Source organism: Stegodyphus dumicola, chromosome 11 (genome assembly GCF_044657685.1).
Source record: "Stegodyphus dumicola isolate Sdum_Otavi_A_Nest chromosome 11, ASM4465768v1".
Taxonomy (NCBI): domain Eukaryota; kingdom Metazoa; phylum Arthropoda; class Arachnida; order Araneae; family Eresidae; genus Stegodyphus; species Stegodyphus dumicola.
Genome location: NC_140778.1, coordinates 108680798 through 108697417, shown reverse-complemented (window position 1 = coordinate 108697417; position 16620 = coordinate 108680798). Strand labels below are relative to the sequence as shown.

General features: G+C 31.0%; 1 protein-coding gene and 1 pseudogene across 2 annotated transcripts in view; one reads left to right on the top strand and one right to left on the bottom strand.

Annotated features, from left to right (window-relative positions):
* LOC118205272 (inactive selenide, water dikinase-like protein) overlaps positions 1 to 5688 on the top strand; it is a 38567-nt pseudogene extending 32879 nt beyond the window's left edge. The window contains exons 6-7 of the transcript XR_015044087.1: positions 363 to 575; positions 5270 to 5688. The product of XR_015044087.1 is annotated as an inactive selenide, water dikinase-like protein (transcript). The remainder of the gene's footprint in view (positions 1 to 362; positions 576 to 5269) is intronic.
* On the bottom strand, positions 4971 to 15876 carry LOC146994232 (DDB1- and CUL4-associated factor 17-like). Its single transcript, XM_085827076.1, has 2 exons — positions 14750 to 15876; positions 4971 to 9320 (listed from the first exon to the last, which is right to left on the bottom strand). The coding sequence occupies exons 1-2, from the start codon at positions 15495 to 15497 to the stop codon at positions 8548 to 8550; spliced, it is 1521 nt and encodes a 506-aa protein (XP_085683202.1). The 5' UTR covers positions 15498 to 15876; the 3' UTR covers positions 4971 to 8547.
* Positions 15877 to 16620: the final 744 nt, after the last annotated feature.

The following is a 16620-nucleotide window of genomic DNA, read 5'->3' as shown; positions in this document are numbered from 1 at the left end:
AAAATTTTGTAATTATGATATACATTTACTCAGATTTAGTTTATTTTGCAAGTGTTTTATGAATTAAACAATAAAAAAAGTCCAGAAAATGTTGGTAAATACCAAACATTGAATAAAAGTAATTTTTTTAATTCATGATTCAAAACTAATTACTTAATAACAAAGTAAAAGGCTGACTACATTCCCCTGGTTGAGAATTTCTAAAAACTTCTAAAATTTCAAAGTATTACAGATGCTGCTTAAAAGTACAAGACGTCCACTAATCTTAAATTACCTTAATAACTGTTGATAATTTATTATTAATCTTCACTTATGTATTTTTATGCCTTAAAGTTTCCTAATTCTGCTGATTTTATTTATAGCTTCCCGCCTTATGCATAAATATAATGCTCATGGTGCTACTGATGTAACTGGTTTTGGATTGTTAGGCCATGCACAGAACTTAGCCAAAATACAGAAAAATGAAGTGTCTTTTGTAATTCATAACCTCCCTGTAATTGCAAAAATGGCAGCCGTTGCAAAAGCTTGTGGAAATATGTTTAAGCTTCTTCAAGGACATGCTGTAGAAACGTCAGGTATCTTTATTTAAAGTACTCAAAAAAGTAATTGTTTGGCTGATAAATTATCTCAAAAAATGTTTATTGTCACTGGGAAGCAAGATGTTGCATAAAAAAATTTGAAGTAAGTTATAACTTGTAGTAGCTACTGTAGCTGTCTTTTTTGTTCATACAGCATTTAGTTTCTTAGCTAACTATTTTGACTTAATGTACTACTTGGAAATAAAAAAGAAACAAATAGAATCTTCTTGCCAATTTTAATTTTATATGAAAGCCTGTACTTTAGTCTATTTTTCTACATAATTTCCACAAGTATTAAGGCACTTATCATAATGTACAACCAGTTTTTGAATCCCCTTTTCATAAAAGTCTGGTGCTTGATTTGACACCCACTGCAACAATTATTTTGACCTTATCATCACTGTAGTGGCAAAGACCACTGATATACTCCTTCAATTACAGGAACAGGTGGTAGGACTATGCAAAGAGTGATTGAGGTTTTCCTAGCGAAATGGCACAATGAGGTCTTAAGATTGTTTACCCGCATATCGACTGGCATTGTTGTGAAGCAAAACGATCCCTCTACTCAGCATGCCATGCCTTTTGTTTTGGATTGTATAGTGCTGGTTGTTCAAGGTCTCATGAGATAGAATTTGTGTCACCATGAGGCTAAAAAAAAAAATGAATAAATGGGGAAAAGAAAAAAAAAAACACAAGTAACATCCACTTCCCGTCGTAAAACACAGGACTTGCTTGAACAGAACAGTTACAGAAAACTTGATTTTCTGGACTGAAACTGTTTACTTGAACTTCATGCTCTTGGGTGTTGATTAATGCCACCATTCCATGGAATGCTGCTTCAATTCTGATGTAGCATAAGCTGCCCATGTTTTATCACCTGTGACAGTTTGGCTTAAAAAATCATCTTCCTCGCTGTACTGCTCAATGAATGTTAAAGCAGTGTCTAAATGTTTTGGTTTTGTGCATATCTGGCAACATTTTTGGTACTTAATGTGTGCACAATTTTGATAATTTGAGTGTTTTCTCACAGTTTCATTCAGAACACTGCTTGAAACTCAAGGAGAGTCATCAGATAGTGATAAAGTTGTAAAGCATCTGTTTTGTTTCACTTGTTCATCAACTTTCGGCACCAGATCTTCAGTAATGACAGAATGTCACTCTTCAGTAATGACAGAATGTCACTCACTTCATTCATCATCCCAAACATTCGTGCATCCATCTTTAAAAGCTGTAACCGATTTCATACTATTCTGTTGCTCATAATGTTTTCTCCATACACTTCACTAAACTAATGGGAAAGTGGCTGAAATTCATCAGATGCTTTCCCATTCTTTAATCTCTATGAAAGTTAGAACTGTAAAAAAATCTAGTTTTAATTTGTCATCTACTGCTTTGATCAATGAGGATTTTTACATAAAAACGCATTTTTCTCCAAACGTGATTTTTTATACTCGATGTACCTTTTCTCAGGTACTACTGCTCACAGGTATCTAAACGTTTTATGGCTTATTTATTAGGTTCCCTAATATTTACTGAAATGAGCTTTTTGTAATAAACTTAGAAAAAAAATTTTTTTGTGTGTGAGAAAAGTGCTAAATTTTACTATGCCTAACAAAATATTCTGTAATTTACTCTAAAATTCAAAATATTTCAAAAGCTCATTTCAGTATAATCAGATAGGTATACTTTAATTACAGAAAAAATTTCAAGCTTGTATCTACAGCAGATTTTGAGAAAAGGTACATCGAAAATGGTCAATTTAACATTGTCGGTATAGGGGTTTCTGATACCCCTTAAATATTAAATAACAAAATTTAACAAGGTCGAAAGTTTCCATAATGATACGTGTGGCTTGGCAATGGTTGTAGGTAAACAGCGCACGCATATGGAATGCTGACTGCGGCGCTGTAAAATGTTCTTAGTGCTTTTTTAATGGATATTTTTTAGAAAAAAAAAAAACTATTATTGTAACTATGTAAATCTAATATGACTAAGAGTATCTAATATGTTATTTTTAATTATTTGTAACTAATTGCTCACCCTTAGAACTTATTTCTACATGTTATGGTGCATGGTTCATTTCCTTGATCCTTATTGTGGACACGAGATACAACGCAAAAATGTAAAAAATTAATATGAAACTTTATTGCTTGCAGCTGATGAGACTTAAAATAATACAAGACAGCCTATAATCATATCTGGTGCTTCAGTGGTTTAATGGAACTTTATATTAAATATTGTATATCAACTGAGTTAGAAATGAAGCTAATTAACATTTATCAATCATGCCAATGTCAGCCATTCATATCTGTTCAGACTGAAGCAGTGATGGTGGCAACAGCCAAGCTTTTGACATGAGTCATGCTAATTATTATTTTACTTCACAATTTAACTTAATCACTTCACATAAAATTTGCATAACTTCTAGATTGAGTGAGTTCATGATGAAATGAGGCAAAAAAGAAGTAATCAATATAAAGGTAACTGTTATTAAAATTAAATAAAAACCCACTAATTTTCTTTAAAATATGTGGGACTATTATAAGTATAAAATATAAATTTTTAAAAAAATTCTATAACTTAATGCTAATTACTTGAACAAATTTATGAAGTTAATTTTATTCTTGGATTTATTTTATAATTAAGTTAGATTATTTTTAACAATGCATCATACTTGTACATTTATTTTGTTCTTTCAAGTTAACAAAAGCGAAATTCGGGTGTAGATAATTGCTTTAGTGTATTCATTTCCTATTTGCTTTGTTAAGTCCATAATTTGTTTCCTTCATGGTCCTTAAAAGTACTTAATTTCCATGTGCAGAAGTGTGTACAAACCCTGCTTTCAGCTTTTAAATAACAGAGTTTGTTCATTAAATTTGAGAGATGAGTATATTATGTAATGCCAAATGGCAACACTGTGGTCCACCAAAATGGTTTTATTTTCACTGCTGTTTTTAAATTGCTGATATTGTTAATTAAAAATTCATTAAATTTGGATAAAATATTAAATAAAAAATTCAAAATTCTAGCTTCAAGTTGTGTATGTAGAGGATGATGTATGCTCAGAATTAGGTGACTTCTAGGTTCTGCTGTTTTTCCACAATGTGAGGAACATACAACATATACACACATACAAATTTTTTATTATTTGATAATACTAGCCACATGCAGAGCCAGTCACTTAATATTGTTGTTATGAAAAAGAAAAAAATGTATATAATGTATCCAGCTAATGCAATTTACAAATCCAGCTAGTAATCAATAGTAACTGAAATAAATCTGCTTCGTTTTTTAATTAATAACAGAATAAATGTAAAAGAAAAATTAAATAACGTACAGTTTGCTGAACGACAGTACTTTGCTACATGGAAGAAAAATATTTTAATTCAGGCAGTGGAAGCAGATTTCTTGTTAAATTGATAAGTGTGCTGGTTAAATTTGAAATATAAATATACTACGCTTTCCAAAGTGGTAACACAGAAGCTCTTAAATCACTGAGTGTTTGGTCAAAAATTCATTAAATTAATTTACAATATTAAATAAATAAAACACATTCAAAATTCGGGTTGTGAGATGCTCGTGTTTGGGAAGGGAGATTGTTCAAATTTGGTGGTTGTGGCATTTTTTCACAGTGTGAGGAATGTATATGCATGCATACATATTCTTCATTATTTAATAATAGAAATAGACAACAGCTACAAATTGCTCATACTGGATATTAAAAACGTTATCATAATTTTTCAGGTTATATTGTTACTGTTTATTCATTTTCAAACTGTCCCCATTAATGTATACTTTTTTTCATAGCAGGATCCCTTAATTTTGCAAAGAAGGAAGGGTGTGAATTTTAATCATTTTTTTTTTTTTTAAATGTGAAGGAAAAACAAATGAATAGCAATTAGCTTATTCTTTACGAAAACTAAACCAATTATGTCTATGGGTGAAATGAGCCGCTAATGACCTTGAATAAAGCTCAGATCGCATAAATTTACGAATGTTAGAGAAGAAAAACTTAAACAGGATGTTGGGGTATTTAATTTTTGAATTTTACAGTTAAAAATACTTTGTTTCTTTGCATACCACCTACCAGAAAGAATCGTTAGTCTAGATAATATCTTAAGAAAGAGGCATAGTCAGTAAAAAAAATTCACAGAAAGATGTGTCAGAATCCAAGATTTCCAGGAGGTGAGGATTAGTCTCTTATCTTTAGCTTAAAAAAGGTGGGATTGTGAGTTCCCATTTATAAATTCCAATATATATATATATATATTGCCATACTGTTGAATTTGAGTTTTAAAAAAAATTTTTGTTTACATAGAAAAAATTCCAATCCACCCATATGTAAAGCTTTGCAAGAATGTTCAATTCTACTGTGCATTTTGTTAATTTCTATTTATTTATTGCATTTTATTAATATAGTTTTTATGTGCAAAAATTAAAGTGTTCAAAAAAGTTGTTTCCGAAGTTCACGATAATGATGGTCTTTTGGCACAGGTTTTAATTTCTATGTCTTTCTGTGCCTGAGGGAATAAGGTCGAGTATCAAATGGTTAAAGGCTGAAAATGTCAAAATTTAAACTTAAATTTATATTGCTAGTGGTATTATCTGTATCAGAGAACTTCAAATTTTTTTATTAGTTATGTGATTTCTGAAAGGTTCACCTATTAAAATTTCATAAAATTCTCTTCTAGGAGGATTGTTGATATGTTTGCCTCGTGAGCAAGCTGCTGCTTACTGTAAAGATATTGAGAAGCAAGAAGGATTTCAGTCGTGGATAATTGGAATTGTTGAAAAAGGCAATCGCACTGCAAGAATCATAGATAAACCACGAGTGATTGAAGTTCCATCTAAAGAGAAAAATGGCGAACTGTGGCCATCATTCTGACCTATGATCATTCCATAAAATCTTATAATATCACAAATTATTTTTTGAAAAGTTGACAAAAATGATAATGTTAAACATAGTATAGCACTATGAACCCATTCCAGTTAAATCTTTTTGATCTGGAATGGAGGATGTTAGCTGTATATTGTGTATCATTGTCATTATGTAAATAATTGCCATGTGCTTATTTACAAATTGTTGTCAAATAAATATTGATTTTCACAATTTTGGTTATATTTTATTTTATCCTTTTAACATTTTAAAACACTGAATTGTCTGTTATGTGCCATATGATTTTGGTATCACACAATCAGTTTTAAAACAGTATATAAACATGCTTAGGATGAAAATTCTGTTTTGAGTTAAATTAATTGTAACACTATTAATAGTAAAGATCTTGCTTTAATTGTGTTAAGTAAATATAAGCAAAATGTTCATTTTATTAAGTCATCTCTGATACAGAGTGGATTAAGTAGCACTGCATTCAGTACCAATTATTTTAGGAGGAGGCTGAAATCCCTTGTTTTCTGTTTGCCAATTTGATGTTCCCAAATAAAGCACTTTTCTAGCCATATTTTGTTTTCCTGTTCACTCCTTTGTGTATTGTATCAGAAACTGTGTCTGTTTTGTTATGTTTTTATTGGAAGCGGACTACTTTATCATAGCTCACCATGTACAATGTTAAACTTAATATAGCAGCATGAATCCTTTCCATTAAATCTTTTTGAATTGGGATGGAGGATATTAGCTATATATCATATAACATTGTCATTATACAAATAATTAGTCTGTCCTTATTTATAAAATCTTTTGTCAAATAAATAAGTTTTTGAGATTTTCGTTTAAATTTTTATCTTTGCAACATTTTAAACGATAAATGTTCTGTGCTGTCTGTTCAACACTTTTTTTAACATGATCATTCTTAGTTCTGAGTACGTTAAGCTAAAATGATCTAATTATCTATTTCAGTTAATGTTGCAGATTGCGCTGTTCCTTAATCTTCTAATTAAATCCGGCTTATTATTTTTTGCAGACTGTTAGAGCAATTTTATACAAATTAAGTTTGAACTTTCGATTATGTCAAAAAAAGTTTCCAATTCTGGAGCTGACAAAGGATCCACAAAGCGAAAGCATGCTTCGATGTCAATCAAACAAAAAGTGGAATTGCTGTAAAAAATAAAGGCATGAAGAAAGTGACAGAGAGGTTAGTGAAAATGAAAAAATTTCGATTGACAAGTTAGTCGGTATTCTCGGCACAGCAATTACAGGACTTGAACAGTGGAACTTTGTAACTGAAAACACAAAAAACGAAGCAACTTAAACAACTTGCATTAAAAGAAATGTTTAATAAAGTAAACAAATAAATATTAAGCTCTTTTTTTTTGGTAAATTTTGATACCCTTTAGATTATAATTGCTCTTTATTTCATAAATTACGGTTCCATAATTTCTGCATGCCATCTTACCAGATTTAAATTGATGATCTATAATCCAGAAAAACCCCTAACCGGAATCGCCAAAGTCCCAACGAGTCCGGATTAAAAGACTTTGTACTGTAGTAGGAATCAGGTTTTATATAGGAATTTCCAGAACTGTATAAAGGTGTTATATGGTATTTATCTGTATAACAAATATTTTGGACTACAATCATGGAAAAAAATCTGATATTTATCACAGGTATCTGAAAAATTAACGAAAATATAAAATTCTTTTAATGTTACATAAAATAATACAATGAATATCGCAGTGTTAGGAAAAGAAAAATAGAAGAACAGTTTTCTACACTCACTTAATAAACTCCACCTCTTACTTCATGAATTCATTCATCAATTCTTTTTTCATTTTCTTCTCTGTGTTTTTTAAATGCTTTGTTAATTGAAGTTTCATGTTTATATTTGAAAAAAAAAGATTAAACCACACACACACAAAAAAAAAAAAAAAAAATCATGAAATGAAGGACAGGTGAAGTGCAATACAATGGTATTTTGGTATATGTCCACTTTGAAATACATCCAACTTTGTACACATTCTGTTTCGACGTGAAAATTTTTTTTTGGTACTTGGTATCGGTTTCTAATATGATTCGATGTTGATGAGTCATGACTTCTTACTACATTTCTTTACCTTTTCCACAACAATACTGAGTGTCAGAATATCTGTTTCTATTATTCAGTTAACAGCTTGCATCATAACTCTTAAACTGTCGAGTGATTCTTTTTAGCCAGAAGGGCTATTAGTCTCAAAACAGCATTTTGCATCAGTTACTACTTTTCAAATTGTTGCCACCAAATATTAAATACCAGCAAATATATTTAACGAAATTAAATAATGAAGAATCTGCATGAATGCATGCATTTTTCTTGATTTAAAAAAAAAAAAAAATAAAGGAACTTACAGCCATCAAATTTTAAATAACTTAATCCTCCACCCGAATATGGGCATCTGGAAGCCCGAACTCGGAATTTTGAATTTGTTTCATTGCGTATTTCATGTTCTTTAAAACTTTAACAGATTTCTGATTAAAAACTCAACAATTTGAAATCAAGCAGTGGCAACACTTAAATAAACCATTTTAATCTCTAGAACATGAGACTGTCTAAAAGAAATCCTAAAGATACATTGTTTTTAAATATTTTTAGCACAATGGCTCATGAAATGTGTAAATGAAAAATGCGTTCGGGCATAATATCAAATCTAAAAGCTTTCAGATTTTTTTTGGTATTACTGTTTTTCGCATTCTATGATTGTGAAAAGCAAAGATTTTCTTAAATTACCAAAGGGGGGAATCGAATACCAAAGATCAGAGACATTAGAGTATGTTAAAAAATTACTGTTAATCTGGATAAGAGAAAAAAAAAAATTATGTACCATGCAGTTATATGCAGTGCCTCCTTTATGCACAGTATATATTTCTTCCACTGCATTTGTATTTTAATATTACACAGTGTTATAATGAAAACAATAGGATTTTTTATAAGAATATAATTAATTATTTTCCTTTTATTTCTTATTGTAAAATTACGTTTCATATACACACAAGGATTTGGAACAGGTTAATAATATAAACCAAACATTTTCACAGCTATTATGAATGTTTTGTTTCTCCATCATCATGTAAACCCAGTTGATGTATATGAACTTTAAAAGTAGTACCAACTTTTTCCAATACAACAATGACACTGAGGTCCATGTGCAATTCATAGGAATTTGTCTCATCTAATTTCATATAAAGATTAAAAGTTCTTAACTCTTGTCCAATGAAATTGTCATACAACTTAATATAACCATTACAAGCAGGGTCATTTGGATATATAAATAAAATGGCAAATATATCTAACTCATCTTCATAATAAACAGACATGACAGTTTTTTCATTAGAAAAATGAAGCTTCTGAACAACTGACCTACCATATGAACTAGATAGGCGTTTTTTAACAGTAGGAGGGAACACTGTAGAGTGCAACGTAAAATCCTCTTCCAGTTCAAGACTTGTGTCAGAATTTAAAATTTTGTAGCAACAAACTGTTTGAGAATTTTGAAATATTATTCTGTTGGAATTATCTGGATGAAAACATACTGGATTTGGATCATCATTCATTATGCTTCTTCTGAGAAAGGCACTTTTTAATGTTTTACGACCATCTATAGTTTGCACCAAAAATTTAAACTCATCTTTTACAGAACATGTTATGTAACAAAATGGAAACCCTCCAAAACGTACTTCTTGTCCAAAACAACGCACATTAAATAATAGAGGTGGAGCTGAATTTACATGACAATTTAATGGCAGTCCAGTAGGATAATACCCAACTTTTCCTCTCTCATATACATCACCAAGTTTGAAGGAAGTCATACAACCTATAAAAATAAAATAAAAGTGAGAAATGCAGCAAAAAGAAAAACAAAAAAGATGAAATAACTTGCATTATTTCACTCTATAAGCATAATTTTTTGAGTTTTACAGATTTGTTTTTAAACTCGTCAAGGGCATAACAGAAGAAAGCAATTCCCGCCCCTCAAATAACAAACTTGTTACACATTCCGCATAGAAATTAATACCTGAAGATACAGTGCTACATCATGGGGATATTATATTTGCACTTTAATTTAAAGTTGACATTTTCTAACATAAGAACTATTGCAGCAGTAATGATGATGTATTGCAGTGATGAATAAATAGCAGTTTGTATATTAATTTTGGTACTTTTCCATTTTGCCAATGCAAGCAATAAAGTCGCCAAAAATGGTACAACCGATGTCAAACGGAATATCCTCATTGGTAACCTTTTACGTCTCATTTTCAAAACAAGTCGCAGCCGTTTTTTTTATCAGATTGATTGTTTCTTCCAATACTGGCATACAATTACATAGAATTTTTACCAGATAGTTCAATTTCATGTCCTAAGGCCATTCGCGGTAATTAAGATGCAATCATACCGCTCACTCGAAGGCAAAAATATAGAAAAGGCGAAGTCAAGGATTAAATTCATTAATTCTAATGAGAGTGCACTAGCGAAGTAAAGCACTGCCGTTTTATATAATTTCTGAGTAAGCAATTCATACAAATTGAAGTTATTCTTGCATTTAAATTTGTATTCCAAATTAAGATTTAACTTGAAATTAATATAGATAATTACTGAGAGAATAAAATTTTCGTAGCGTAATTTACGTGAGATGAGATCACTTGGGGTCACGTGATATGAAACAGCGAATCAGGCTGTTGTACCATGAAAGCACAGTAAACTAGCAGCTTCGCTGCCAGCCTTTGTCTGGCTTTTAAATGTACCGGAAAAATGGCTGAAGGGAACACCAAACGTTAAATTTAAAAACTGCTTAAAATTTTACTCTGCAGAACAACTTCATAAAAAAAAATTATTACGTATAACAAAATTACAATGAAATAAGCAATATCCCTTATTACAAATATTAATTATCCTAATAAATAAATTAACCAACTTCCCTTTGCAAAATCTTAAGAACTCAAATGGTATAAAGGAGATTAAGAACTTTGTTTCCTAAAAAAATCACTCAAAACTTTTCAATATCTTAAAGACAGTGAAATGAGCAATAAATAACATAAAAGAATACAAAAAAATTCTGAAAAGCACAGTATAATTAATGATATTTTATCTTATATTTTCAAGATAAAAAAATTACAATGAAATAAGCTATATCCCTTAATACAAATGTTAATTATCCTAATAAAAAAATTAACCAACTTTCCGTTGAAGAAAAAAAATCATGTAAAACTTTTCAATATCTTACAAATAGTAAAATAAGCAAAAAATAACATGAAAAAAACTCAAAACAAAAAATTTTGTGCAGAATTTTACTCTGCAGAACAACTTTATCAAAAAATGAAAAAAATCAATAAAAATGTATTATATATATAAAAAATGACAATGAAATATGCCAATCTCTTAAAAACAGTGACAAAAGAAATAGGATGAAAAATTGTTGCCAAACCCATATTTCTAAAAGAATGAAACTATTCAAAATGATGCAGTTTCATCAAAAATCTATCAACAACAATAAGAAAGGAAAATTGTTGCCCAAATCACATTTTTAAAGATGTGAAATGCGCGAAGTGTACTCGGAAGCTTCATTTAAATTTTTTTTTTAAATACAAAATATTATCATTTTTCCAAAATTCTTTTTGCAAAAGTCGCGAGGATGAAAGTTTAACGAGCCCAAAAATCAAGAAAAATAAACTGTACATTTTTAAAAATAAACTTTTTTAGAAAAAATCCCGTTGAAAAGGTGTTAAGCTCATTTTATTAAATAAATTCGTATTTAATTGATTTATTGAAACACAAAATTTATTTTAAGTTCGTAAAATAGCTAAGCGCCTACGTTTCATGACGATGTGAAAATGGAGTGTGTAGAGTAAAATCTCGCTTTCCTATAGCGCATTATGTAAAATGACGCGATTTCTTCACAAAACATAAAATAAAAAAAATTCTAATTCGAATTTCGAAAAAATCGCTTTGACGTGCACTGGCTCTTGTCTAGATGCACCTATGTACCAAATTTCGTAGCCGTGGGTCTATTAGCTTATGCTCAGCGCGAACGAAAGACACACTGACACACTTCTTTTATTATATGTAGAGATTCTTAAATTAATGTCTTTTTACAAATTTATTCTCTTTATTTATTTTCATTTTACAAAATTTGAAACAATATTAAAATGTTTATGCCTTTAAAATAAAAACTGCTTATAACTAGCATTTGTTATGTGTATACTATGTGTTGCTGCCAATAAAGTCTGCTTGGTGAAATTTGCACAGGCGAAATGGAAAAGTACCTTAATTTTATTTTGTTAAATCATTTGAATTGCTGAAACCTTGAGGAGCTGATTTTAAAATTAAACCATTAATTTCAAGGTTTTGAAATATTTTAAATGAAAAATGAAGAATAATGGTTAAATAAAAAGTGCAGAATGGTAAATGGCAATTTATATGCTCATGAATACTACAGTGAGAAAGATTACAAGTGTCCAACTTATTTGTAAGTTCCAACTTTACATTCTCAATACTTTTTCGGGGAAAAAAAAAAAAAAAAATTATATATGAATTTGCAAACTAGAAACACATGGTATCTCACTGCAGGAAAACCAGGATCCAAACCTCAAACTTCGTTGAGAAACACATTCTTTACCCTCAACAATTTTTCTGCAAATCCACACAAATCCAATTTTTATTCCCAGTCTTTATATGAGATCTGCACTTCTCACAGGTCAAGTGTGGCTTCAAAAACCTGTATGCCATAAAAACTGCAAAAATACACTTCTGCCAGGACATCACCATGAACAAATGTTTCATTAATAACTCAAACAAGATATCTTCTCAAATTAAATCTAGCTTGAATACATTCTAAAACAAGTGGCGGTATAAGTATAGTTTAGGGTACACCTTGGCGAAACTTGGCGGTATATGGATATCGATTTTGTGCAATTCTTTGACTCATTATTTTGGCTTGCGAAGGAGCAATTTTTGCACCATAAATCGCCGCTACACAAAGCCAAAATAACAAGACAAAGAATTGCACAAACTCGGTATCCATGTACGCATCTACTTATTTTAACTTAAAAAAAAAAAAAAACGAATTGCACAAAAATGGCATTGCGCACTCCTTTGACTTTATCCATGTACACGTCGACCTATTTTCACTTTAAAAATAAATTCCCAGAATTGCACAAACTTGCATTGCGCACTCCCTTTACTCTGTCCATGAACACATTGATATATTTTCACTTAAAAAGTCAAAGGAGCACCAAAGTCTACAAATAGGCAAACAACATAATCTCAATAAAATACATTTTAAACCAAACAATAAAATAACATAAAAAAGGAAAAACATGTTATACATTTAAGCACTACCAAAAGCAAATATTCACTTACCATGATTTTCGAGTTCGCTTCGCACACCCAGAGCCACGTAAAAATCAAAATATCAATCATACTCAAATGACTTTTTTCAAACCAGGTACTCTTTCTGATTGAACTCTTCACATAGTGACCATCTGAACCCTTCTTCCTACAAATCCATCTAAACGGTTTTAGCACACACCACAAAAACGCTTACATCTCATGATTCAAAATTTCCCAGAATCATGCACCCGATTACGTCACAATAGGTTTTCCATAACATTCAACTACTCAGGCTACCATAAATGAAACAACTACTTGGCGATAAATCAAACAACAACTTTGCCATAATACAAGGGATACCTTAAAGTCAACTATACCCCAAGTGGCTGATATCTCTCCAAAACTTCCTTCGTACACCATTATTCAACAAATAATCACACAAGCACCCCGATGAAATACAATCGCATTCTTCACAAAAGTTTCCAAGTAAAAAGGGTTGCCATACAAACAAAATCTCAACTAAACTATCCAACACAAAATATTGCCACATATAGTGACCACATGTATCCAGGACTGTTTATGACATTTGTACCATCAAATCAGTTTCAAGACACAAAAGAGTAATTGTGATCAAGTAACAGAAGAGTATTTGTGAATAAGCTTAATGGTCAGTTAAAAGCAGTGTTGATTTGTTACTGGCATTTTCAAAAAGGAGATAAAGATATACAATATCAAAGATATAAAGATATACAAGGAGACAAACAATATACAATTAATAGTTTTCTATACTCATTGCAGTGTTTCTTCAGCACTTTTCTGACAGCTTACCATCCTCCCTGGTTTGTGCAAAACATCTGTTTAGATCAAGATCTTGACATCCCACATGTTAATGATTCGACAAATCACTTGCCAATTCTGACTATCCACATATTATTAATTTAATAAATTACGATCTGATGATTCTGCATTCTTAAAAGCAGCCAAGGACAATTTTTCACAATGCAGCTTACTTACTCACGTACAGAATATAAACAGTTTTATGTATTCTGATATTAATTCAGTTTAACTGACAAAGCCAATTTTGGACATCATATTTCCTCCTAAAGCAAGATATGGACTATGCTTTATTATTTTCTTCTTATTATTATTCATGTATTTTATTCTATGCTTCATACGTGCTCACTATATTATTCTTTTATTTTGTATTTGATTTCCTACTGGACCTACACTGTGTTTCAAATTTCGCTTTCATTACTATTCAGCATTTCAAGTGTTCTTTTCTCACCAGAGAACAACTTTCCCATTTCTGCCTGTTATTGCATCATTTCTCACCAGCTCGAACAAACATCAACAGGCCCCTCTGGTGGCACTAATTAGTGCTTATTACAAAATTAACATCAATTGCCTTAGAGCCCCCACCAGCTATGGGTTAAATGCCTAAGAATAATCACGGTCAGTGGTTCTAATAGCGACATCACATGAGAAAGGTTTCACAGCCTAACTAGAAAAAATTGCCCTATGTTGATTTGAAGACATTCAGTATTAAATAACAGTAACAAGACTAACTTTTTGGCATCTCTTTAAAATGCCACTGTTTAAGAAAATGTATTTTTCCTATTAAATTTTCCAGTCATGTGCTTATATTAAGGATAACTTCAATCTGTAACTTAACAAGAAAACAAATTTGATTTGCTGCTTTTGTCCAAAATTCTTGAAAAAAATATTTTAAAAACCAGTCATGATATATATATATATATATATATATATATTAAAAAAAAATTGTACAATTTTATATTCATGCTCTATTTGACAATACATCTGCCTATCATACTATTTCTAAAGATTAAATAAAGTAACACAAATGAACAAAGTTGATGAGACAAAATAACATAACAGTTATGAAATTAGTATCCAAACCTTCTTTTATGACATCTGGAAAACTGTAAATATGCACATCAGCAGTACCAATGCCCAGAATAAGAAGCTCTTCAGACACATTCACATGGTTACAAGTCTTTCCAAACACACTTCGTTTTATTTGAAGAACAGCATAAAACTCCAAAGGTAAAACTGTAAAAATTGCAAGGTTGGCTACTACATCTTCTCCCTTGGATCCAGGTAATGTATTTTTATAGGGGTTTAAACTTGAAGTCAAAGTAATTCGCTCACCATACATATCCCAGTCACAATATTTAAATCGAAAGTTTGGGCCAACGTAAATTTCACGCATAATACAGCCTGAGTTTAAATTATGCTGACATAACCAGCTGTCTTCAGATATAGAAAGAAGAAATTTAGAGAGACAAGTGCACTTTTGCAGCCCACATGTGCATTGATCAATAATTTTGGACACTGGAGTAATGTAAGATACAACATCTGATATTCTTTTCTTTGCTTTAGAAACTTGGAATTTGAATAATAGTGGGAATTTGCGTTTATCACTATATACAGAGTAGCAGGTAGAATAATTATCAAAAAATAGCAGGCCACCATCATATACTATTTGTCTTGTGGACGTTTTACATGAGTAGGTAATACTTAAATTAGGATTTAAAATACGCTGAGATATAACATTCAGATTTAGAAAATGAGTTTTTGGCATCCAAAGTAATTCTCGATCACGCAGCGACAGCACAATATTTTGTTTTTTCTTCAGGGTAGTCATAACAATATTTCAGACTCAGATAAAGGTAAAACTCGGATAAACGGCACTTGGCGCGGGTTTTCATTCGCAGAGAACCCGTTGGCGCCATTGCAATTTTTACTCGCCATCGATGAGCCGAGCCGTAAACGTGATTTTTTGTGCATGTAAATTCAAGTTAGCAGACAAAACAATATATTAAGCATATGGTAGTAAAAATTCACAGATAATACGCATGTAGATGTAAAACTAACCGATTAAACGTGATATACAAAAATAAACCTGTCTTTTTCATAATATATTTCACAATATAAATAACTTTCAACAGTAATCAAATTTTCTTCAGTAGCATTGTTAATAAAACTAGAACTTTATACATTTTATTATTTTTCAAGAGTCATTTAAACTGTATTCCTTACACCAGCAGTGGTTTGCTAATTTTGATGACCATGGGGATGCATCAACTACTCTGTCATCTTAGATAATCATTAATATTTTTTTTTTCAATTTAATCAGCTTTGGAAGGGCCAGTTCCTTCTGCATTTAAAATATCCATTAAGTCTTCCCATTTTTTTCCCCTATTCTCTTTATTAAATGTGCTGTCAATTTTTCCGCTTAACAGCTGCGGATATTTTTCGGAAAATGACACCATTAATTCCAAGGAGGTTAGAATAGAAGGAGGGAAGGTTCAACTTAAACGGTGAAGCGTGACGGCCATCTTCCTGTTATCACCGTGACTTGTGCAAGGAAGTCTGTCATTGCAACATTTTTTTCTTTTCTTTTTGAAGCATGTCAGCTTGTGTTGCATATGGATGCACAAATAGATTCTCGAAAAAAATTCCGAGCATTACTTTTCACACGTAAGTATTGATTTTCTTTTTTTATGTAATATGGCAACTATGTTAAAAAATATCACAATATCACAATCACAACTAAACTCTGTACTTTTCTCTCAAGTGAAGTGAACTGATTTGTTGTAGTTAGTTTTTCCCAAGGAGGTTAGAATAGAAGGAGGGAAGGTTCAACTCAAACGGTGAATCTTGGCGGCCATCTTCCTGTTATCACCGTGACTTGTGCAAGGAAGGCTGTCATTGCAACATTTTTTTCTTTACTTTTTGAAGCATGTCAGCTTGTATTGCATATGGAT